The following is a 10,313-nucleotide window of genomic DNA, read 5'->3' as shown; positions in this document are numbered from 1 at the left end:
GTGGTGAACGCGTCTTCCCAAATCAGCTGATTTGGAAGTCGAGAGTTCCAGTGTTCAAGTCCTAGTAAAGCCAGTTATTTTTACATGGATTTGAATACTAGATCGTGGATACCAGTGTTCTTTGGTGGTTGGGTTTCAATTAACCACACATTTCAGGAATGGTCAAACTGAGAATGTACAAGACTACACTTCATTTACACTCATACATATCATCCTCATTCATCCTCTGAAGCATTATCTGAACGGTAGTTACCGGAGGCTAAACAGGAAAAAGAAAGGATACCACTGGCTGCAGTTGGGACCACAGACTTGGGATTTAATTAACCACACCTGAGGAATGGTCGATCTGAGTCTGTAAAAGACTATACTTCATTTACATGTCATACTTGTCTCATTTGTCCAGGGAGGGTGTGGAGGGTTTGCTTTTATTGTACACTAATAGAACAGATTGCAAAATAATTGTTAATTAATAAAATTTAAGAAAAAAACAAAGGAAATAAAAAATAAAAAAAAGGATACATTTGGTTTTTTGAAAAAAGTATATAATATATCTATTTTTACATTTGTCCACATTGTGAGATTACTACCGGTATTTTAGGTTTATTATTAGGACCTGTTGGAACATTTTCAATTTTTCTCATCACTAGTAAACCATCGACAACTTTACCAAAAACAACATGTTTACTATCAAGAAAATTACATTTAGCACACGTAATGAAAAACTGACATCCATTTGTATCTTTCCCACTGTTCGCCTGTAAAATAGTAAAAAAAGATTTAAAAAAAAATGAATATTTTAATTAACTATGCAGAGTGATTCAGGAGGATAGGGCAATACTTTGACAACTCATTCTAGAGGCTAAAAATAAGAAAAACATTTATATAAACATAGGTCCAAAAACGCTTCATTAACGAGTTATACAAGGTTAAATATTTCGCCCGAGTTTCAGTTCCTCCGGGTAAATTAAGGCTTTCTGAAATTCTGGGAAGGTCAATTAAGGAACAAATTCGATTGTTTCTTATGGTTTTTGAGCTGGAAAATCGAAGAAAAATAGGTCCCAGAACTGTATCTCTCTTAGTTACTAAGATATCCCACGTAAAACGCCAAAAATAGGGTCAAAAAACATATTTTTTGCGTTTGATGTACAATAACGTTGTTAAATTGGTAATAAATCATTAATTTTTTAAACATAAATTGTAGAGAATTTAATTATAACAAGACTGATGTAAATAATGGCAGCAAAAAACAAATAAAATTTTAAGCATGTCGACTCTTATTAACAACAAGTTATTAACTCACTAACGAAGCGTTTTCAGACCTATGTTTATATGAACTTTTTTCTTATTTTTAGCCTCTAGAATGTGTTGTCAAAGTATTGCCCTATCCTCCTGAATCACCCTGTATAAATGGTACATAAATTTGTGATATGTAAACAAAGGTGGATTTTAACTACTTAACTTTAAATATGGGTAAAACTGTAGCACTGTAAACGTACCATTGTAAACTGTGTGGACAGAATCCTCATTAATGATTATAACAGTATTTCCACTGACCAAAAAATGAAATGTGTCAACTTCTTGGCAAAAAAACAAAACATTAAAACATAAAATGTCTAATGAAACATTTTGTTAGAGGACATACTCTATTAGAACGATCAAATTAGTTTTGTTTGCAACAAAATCAAACCATACTGTTTTACTTTGAAGCCCCTTGGTATGACTTAAGTTTGTCATTGTTATTACATATTTATTTGGTTTACATATATTTCCTCTAAACACTGTCATCTGTTGCAGAACAGGGTTTTCAAGATTCAAAAATAACCTATCAAACTGTTGTTTAGCACTCATAAGAATCATTTAGCACTTTATCGCAATTATGTACACAGATAGCTAGAAATGACATATTTTAACTTATCATTGAATTTATATTGTAACAGGACCACTATAATGGACCAGGATAATGGATTTATTCCAATTAAGAAGAAAAAATGAGAAAATAATAATGAAAAGAACAATCAAGAAGAAACTAAAAGGGATCCTTTTCTCAGACTAACAGGTCCGTTTAACAATCTTTCATTATAATACAGGCACCTCCTAAAGCTGTTGTTTGACCAGAAGGGTTACCAGACTGGAATAAGAATTAATGGGAAAACGTAAGAGCGCAGGTGATAAAAATTATTATTAATACAGGGTCCCGAATATAAAGCTGACGATTTTGTAGTAATTGTTATGTTGGCACCACTGTCAATAAGAAGGTGGAAGTGTTGTACATCGACAGGTCTATTCATGCTATTTCAGTAGCCAGTATGTCGTGGTCGGATGAACAACAAGTGTTTGTGATTGAAGCCTATTTCAAAAATAATGACTCTGTTATTGTAACACAACGTTTCTTTCGCAGACAATTCAATTTAAATCGACACACATCTGTTCCTAGTAGGAATACGATATTGTTGTGGATAAAGAATTTTAGGAACACATCGTCTGTTTTAAAAATGAAACCGACAGGACAAAAGCAGACTGTGAGAACGGCTGAAAATATTAACGCTGTAAGGTTAGCTGTTACACGGTCTCCACAACATTCAGCAGTGAGACATGCTGCTGCGTTAGCCATCTCTGATCGAAGTGTACAACAAATTCTTCATGCCAACCTGAAATTCTATCCATATAAGATGATGTTGGTGCAGCAACTTAACGCAAATGATTGGGCGTCTCGCAAAGCAACTTGCGAGGTCATCCTCGAAAATGTCCACCAGAATGCCATTATTCTTTTAAGTGACGAGGTGCATTTTCATCTGTCAGGATTTGTGAATAAACAAAATTACCGTTATTGGGCTTCGCATACTCCATGGCAAATTCTTGAAAAAATTCTTTGAAAAACCTTGTAACATATCGACTGTGAAGTCGGTGTGCGATTTTAAAGTTCGGCATATTCGACCTGTATTTTTTTGAGGAGTTAAATCGCAGAGTAACAGTAACATCTCATCGATACGTAAACATGTCGAATGAATTTCTGCGACCGAAACTGAATGACTTTCAAGGGCATGAAATTTGGTTTCAACAGAATGGTACCACCATCCACACAGCAAGAATCGCAGTGGATGTTCTGCGAAAAACCTTTCCTGGATGTTTGATTTCCCGATTTGGTGACATTCCTTGGCCAGCGCGTTCACCTGATCTGGCTGTTTGTGATTTTTTTCTGTGGGGGTATCTCAAACAAAGTCTTCAGTAGTCGACCACAGTTAATTGCAGAACTCAAGGAGGCCATTCAACGAGAAATTGAAGCAGTTCCACAAGTGATGATTGAGCGAGCAATGTTAAATTTTAGAATGAGGTTAAGTGAGTGTATGAGGAGTAATGGAAAACATTTGGACGACATAATAGTCAAATAAAAAAAAATCTATGTAAGTAATTCACTATAAATTGCAAAAATTGATCTTAATTGGATATATTAAATGTTTTAATAGTACGAAACACAGTTTAATTATTATCCCTCAAAAATCGTCAGGTTTATATGCCGGACCCTGTAGCTAAGGGATGAGGTGGGTACTGGTTCTATCAGGAACAGTAAGTAGTTCTAGGAAGCCGTGTTCGGCATAGTCATGATAACAAGCAATGACACTAGTTACGCAAGCCCAAATATGATGCGATTGAGGCGATATCAGTAAGCATATGGTAAAACGAGTAAAGAGTAAACGAGTAAATGCTCATATATCATGAGCATTCCATTGTGGACAATGGGTGAAAGGAAGTTGTTCGGTGAGTTATTGGTAAACAGTAGTGAAAGTGTCAGTATTATATTCATTCATAAAGTGTAGGGGAGTTCTATTGTAAACAGTAAAAGTAATAACATTTGCAGAAATTGAATTGTATGAACATTGTACACTTTTCTGGTGTTATCTTGTTAATCCAATATTAAGTATTAGTATTAAGTATAATATTAAGTATTAGTAAATATTAAGTATTAGTAATACTTATAAGTTATTAGTAATACTACCAATATTAAGTATTAGTAAAAAATTGTATTTAAATGAAATTTTTAGTCTGTTAGTCTCTCGATATCCCAGTTGAGCCGCAAACACATAATATTCATAAAATAATTGCCAATTATTCTTAGAGAAATAGACGATGATCTGAATGATGTCTTGATATACAACACTCACTGTAGTTTCAAAGAAAATAGGGCAACTATTTCGACTTGATATGGCACACCACACTCCCATTTTCTGAGAGTGTAAGGGGTTTTCATGTAATAACACATGTGGATTTTCCGTCTACCAAATTCTAGCGTTTTCACTGTTCGTAGCCACTAAGGTGAAACCACACCTCATGAGCAAAGAAAACACTATGTGCTGTTTTATCCGGCTCCTTACACTCCTGAACACTGTGAACATGATATGCACGAAAGTGTAACCACTTCATCATTCTCTGGGCACTTCCATATGAAATCTGAGAGTGCACTCACAGACTCAAGCTTTCTGAAGGCAAACGCTGCATCATATTCTTAACCTTAGCCGGTTTAGCATCAGTCAAAACTGTTGGTCTACTGGTTCTCTTCTTGTCTGAAACTGATCCGCATTCTCTCAAACGGGCGATTAATTTTGTTATGGTCAAATTGTTAGGCACTACCACATCTAAATACTTTCCATTAAATTTGTCTACAACACATGCTAAAGAATGAGGGAAAAAAATATTCAACAATGAAAACTTGTTGCTCTTGGGAAAACGACCAAGCAATAAACAAAGCACTGCTGCAAGCATCGTGTAATCAATACATATTAAAATGGCACCTACGTTTGTTGTTGTTAATTCCCATGCTGCTATCTTGCGGTAGCCAATAGAATTTTTTCAACTAAACTACTATTTAAAGACGTTTTAATTTTGATATGCATCACTTTCGGATCTCTCTGTATATGTACATATCTACCAATCAGTGTAAAAGGTTTACTTACTATTTATGAACTATGAGAATGTATTTTGAAAATATACCTTATATTCCGCAAACAAGAACACCTGTTAATCATGTTCAACTATCACAGAAGCTTGGAATTAGTGTCAGGTGTACTGAGAAAGAAATGCAAATTAAATTTCTATTAAAAGGTATGTTTGTAAAATAATTTCTAGTCTTCTTAAATCACAGCACAAGGAAAAACGTTAAGCAAACGTAACTTCAAATTTTCAACATTTTGAAAGAGAATAAACAAAGTTTAAAAATTAAAATTATACAATAACAACAAACACAATCAAATTTTTAAAACACAATGTTATTTTTAGTAGGTTTCTTCAAAATATATTCAGTCTTATTTATCGTACAGTGATGAACCATGAAAAAAAAGCATCTTACCATAGATAAAAGTCCAGGTGCATCATGTTTTAAAATAAAATTTTCATCTTGAAATGTTCCACCACCGTAAATACTCATAACGCCAGTCCCATCACCCTAAATTTAAAAAAAAAAGGATAAATGAAATACAAATAATTATTTACTTATCGTAAAATAGAACAAGCTCGCTAATCCGAATCAAGAGTCCCTTAAATAAATAAAAAAACTCAAGTTATGAAAATAAAAAACAATGCCTACAATTAAATAATTTTGAAGTAAGAAATATCTTGCTATATTTTTTTTGATATGATTGTAATTCACATCACCTGCAATAACTGTACTTACTTCAAAATTGTTGGCTTCACTAATAAGTTTTATTTTTGTTAATATAATTGAGAATTTTTAACATAATACTCTGCAGCAAAACTAGGTATGCACTATTTTTGTCAACTATCACAATTTTTCAGGAGCGGTGAATAACCAGGGGGGAAATTTAGTTGGTAGTGCACAGGAACACATACTCACCTAATAATACCTTGCAGAACCTGTTAGCGAGCCCAATACTGCCTAGGTGTCCATAAATGGGGTTCCTCCACCTCCAAAATATCGCCATCTTGTTACCGCAAACTTCTTCAGTGCAAATGCAATGAGCGACTATCATCTTAAAAGAATTGTGATTTTCATCGTAATTTGTCAATATGGATTATGTTGATGCAGCTGAATTAAGTTCACTTAAAACATAAAAATCAGTTGAAATAAATGGAAAAAAGCACTACTAAGTCCTATCCCATTTTGGAACGAAATGTTCCTTAAAAGAAAATTTGGCCAAACGTCTCATAGACTGCAAGTCTTTCCCAAAATATCATTTCATATTGATTTGATTTTCTATGATTTGCTGTGAATTTTGAACCTTGTTATTTCATATCTATATATTAAGTATTCAGTTATCAATTACATTTATGTGAGAATTGCTTTAAACATAAAATTTATAAAAAGTTAAATTTTTAAATAAAGAAATACTTAAAAAATTATATTATAAAATGGTAATTTTAGTAATTTGTTTTAATTTTAAAAACAATGAATAATATTACTTTCAGTAGTTATTTAAACACATGAAGTAAATAAATTTGATTAAAAATCACATGGTAAAAAAAACCTTGCCAAGTGTCCAATCTGAAAATAAATTGCAATTAGACAGATGTAATTTTATATATTAAGCATTTTTACAAATAAGTTTATGTTTTTATATTAATTTTATTGTTTTTAAAAAGTAAACAATTAATTGATCATTGAAAAGTATATAAATTCAATATTTTTACAGTAATTATTAATAATCTGAACAACTAAAAAGAAAAAAAGAAAATATAATTTTTACTATAAAAAAAAGGTGTAATAAGATTTGGTACTTACGTATTAACGCCACTGCAGCTACAGCTTTATTTAAAAACAAAATAGTCAATCGGATTTCGGTGGAAAATGGGCTGATATAGAGTTTAACATAGATTCAAAACAGTCTCATTATTAATTTTAATAAATGGTTATTTTATAAATATAATTTAACCAAACTTAACCTACGCTCGCTAACCTTCACTAATTAATAGGAGTGTTTTGATTATTTAAATAATAAATAATTGCAATAATTACTGATTTATTAAATAAATAATTAAAAAAATTACAGTGTTAATTAGTCAAGGTTAGCAAGCAAAGCGAGCGTAGGTTAAGTATGGTTAAATTATATTTATAAAATAAATAAATATAAATAACCATTTATTAAAATCAATAAAGATACTGTTCATTTTCCACCGAAATCTGATTGACTACTTTGTTTTTAAATAAAGCTGTAGCTGCGGTGGCGTTAATACGTAAGTACCTAAGATGTTTTTTTTTTAGTATGATGTGCTTAACAAAATATTGGCAGACAAATGGTGACAAGAAGTCACTAGTGCATGATGGTTTATTTAAATGTAAAAGTACAGTGATAGTTTCATCATATAAATCTTACCAAGCAAAGTAACTAAAAAACGTTACTCTACAGTCATATCACTTCATCCAGGAGCTTACTGAGAAGAGATGTTTCCATTTACCATTTACAGAAAAAGGCAACAAACGTTCACTAGTCTAAAATTACGTATAAATATACAATAGCTTTTTATCAAATTAAAATAAATTTCAAATAATTGTTAGATAATATATTAAAATACGATAAATTCCTAGAGTTAAATATTGTACATTTAAAATTACTGTGCTAACATGATATGATGCAGTTTTTACAATTTTAAAAATTTATCTGAAATACAAAAAAATAACATAATAACTGCTAATGTAACAGATTTTGTTAAGAATTCACTATAAAAAATCTGATGTGGACACCACCTGACATCTTTGTATGCCTATTAAATTACATATTCATATTTTTTTTTACAATCGGAGGTTAATAATTAATAATATATCAATATATTTAAATTTTAAAAAAAGTTACAAAAAAAGAATTAGTTAAAAAATCTGATGCGGGCACTACACGACTTCCTTGTACACCTATTAAATTATATATACACATTTTTTTTTAAAATGGAAAGTACAGAAGTACATAAAATTTTATTTCATTAATAACTTATCATACTTGATCATACCTTTTTTTTTTTTTTAAATTATTACTGAATTATTATCTATATATATATAAAAATGAATGTTTGTCTGTCTGTATGTCTCTTATGCCTTCCTAAACCGTTCATCCGATAGCGATGAAACTTTAGGGAATGGTTGGACGCTTGCCAGGGAAGGTTTCTGAATTAGTTTGGACCCGCTAGGTGGCGCTAGCATCGAGATATTTCAAAAAATTGTATTTATGGTCCGATTTGCCTTGTATTCAGAATACATGTTACTTACATGGAAAGAATTATCTCTGCACAAAATTAACCCGCTAGATGGCGCTGTGGTTGAGATATTTAGAAAAATTATATTTATGGACCGATTTGGTTCATATTCAGAATATGAATATTAGTTGCGTGAAAAGAAATATTTTTAACCGGCGGTCAGGGAGGGAAGCGAGTGTCAACTGATGATCTCGTTGAGTGAGTGGTTGAGGCAATTCAAGAAAATCGTCGGTTCACAATTTCTGTATTGAGAGATTCGTTTCCTGAAATTTCAAGATCAGCTCTCTACACCATTGTGAGTGAGAGACTTCAGTACCACAAACTGTGTGCGAGATAGGTTCCCAAGATGCTGTCCAACCATCACAAAACAATGAGAATGGACACTTCCCTAACGTTTCTCCAGTGTTACCACAATGAAGGAGAAGAACAAAATTGTCACAGGGGACGAAACATGGGTCCATTTTGAAACTGAAGAAACAAAAGAACAATCCAAACAGTGGATGCATTCTCATTCTCCCAGTAAACCAAAGAAGTTCAAGCGAACCTTCTCCAACAGAAAGTGTACGGCTACTGTGTTCTGGGACTGGAATGGAGTTCATGGAAAGTGGCACGATCATCACTGCAGCCTCATACTGCGTGACTCTTCAACATCTGCAAAGTGCAATTCAGAATAAGTGGAAAGGAATGTTGTCATCAGACATCGTTTTTCTCCATGACAATGCTCAGCCGCACACTGCAGCTATAATAAAGAAGCTCCTGCAGCGCTTTCGTTGGGAAGTGTTTGTTCACCCACCATACAGCCCGGACTTGGCTCCATCCAATTTTCACCTCTTTGCTCACATGAAACACTGGCTAGGAGGACAACATTTTGGCACAGACATCGAGCTGCAGACCAGCATAGAAACACAGCTGAAACAAAGGCGGCGGCTCCATTCAATAACGAGGGTATTGGAAAGTTGGTACCATGCTACGACAAATGTCTAAATCGGAGTAGCGACTATGTAGAGAAATAACGTAATTATGTAAGTACTTCTTACAAATAAAAAATTTTTTATTTTCATTGTGGTTTTAATTTCGTGACTGATCGGACCTTGAAAAAAAAATAACCCTCGTATAATGATAACATAATTTCTTCAATTTCTATTTTTAAGATAAATATATCATTTTATCACAATTCTCTAATCTTTATATTTCAAGTTATTTTTACTTCATTTTTATGTTATAGTACTTTACTATGTTATAGTAAAGAGAAGTGTTTTTTCTTGGATGGATTGCGCTAAATTAAATTAAAATCGTGATACTGTAATGTTTTGATTTACTGCACGTTTTCATGAAACAATTTATAGTCCCTGACATTGTAAAGTACATTTATTTCTATTTTGGTTAACATTATTTTGAATTACAGTAGCGTTTCAATTACTAGAAACTTGATTTTTCTAAACAGTGGTTAACAAGAGAGTACTGTAATATTTATGTATTTAAACTAATAAAACAAAGGAAATAAATAAACTATACTAATGAATTTTTTAATGAAACATGTAAAATATTTCTTAATTTATACTTACATTTACAAAATCACCACCTTGAATCATAAAATCTTTTATAACTCTATGGAATGTAGCTCCTTTAAAACCAAGAGGTACACCGTCTTTTCTAAATTCTCCTGTACAAAATTGTCTAAAATTTTCACTAGTTTTAGGTACGACATCTGCAAATAATTCCATAACCATCCTTCCTATTTCCTGAAAAAACAAAATTAAATAATCATCAAACACAATTTCTAATTGAATAATAATCATCATTTAATAAACAAATATTATCAAAATTATACTAACCGTAGCTCCAACACTAACATCAAAGAAAACAACAGGATTATTTGGATTTCTTAACTGTGATTGTATTTGATTCCAAGTAGGCATTATTAATAATTAATCTATAAAAAACCTAAGGTACTAAAAATAATATTTACGTCCTAACAATAACACCGGTTTAGGAGTAAACATCTAACGATTATAGGTTAAGTTTTCAAATCTCATAGGAGCGAAACAATACCGCATTTCCCTTTTCTTGATTAAAATTCACCTCTATTATTTACGGTGATCATGATTATTTATTATTTA

General features: G+C 31.9%; 1 protein-coding gene across 1 annotated transcript; it reads right to left on the bottom strand.

Moving 5' to 3' along the window:
- Positions 1–520: 520 nt before the first annotated feature.
- On the bottom strand, positions 521–10,246 carry LOC142333629 (peptidyl-prolyl cis-trans isomerase H). The gene is made up of 4 exons (XM_075380973.1): positions 10,029–10,246; positions 9,759–9,935; positions 5,342–5,437; positions 521–755 (listed from the first exon to the last, which is right to left on the bottom strand). The coding sequence occupies exons 1-4, from the start codon at positions 10,110–10,112 to the stop codon at positions 558–560; spliced, it is 555 nt and encodes a 184-aa protein (XP_075237088.1). The 5' UTR covers positions 10,113–10,246; the 3' UTR covers positions 521–557.
- Between the last annotated feature and the right edge of the window lie 67 nt (positions 10,247–10,313).

This window comes from Lycorma delicatula, chromosome 13 (genome assembly GCF_047948215.1).
Source record: "Lycorma delicatula isolate Av1 chromosome 13, ASM4794821v1, whole genome shotgun sequence".
Classification (NCBI taxonomy): Eukaryota; Metazoa; Arthropoda; class Insecta; order Hemiptera; family Fulgoridae; genus Lycorma; species Lycorma delicatula.
This window is presented reverse-complemented; position numbering and strand designations above follow the sequence as displayed.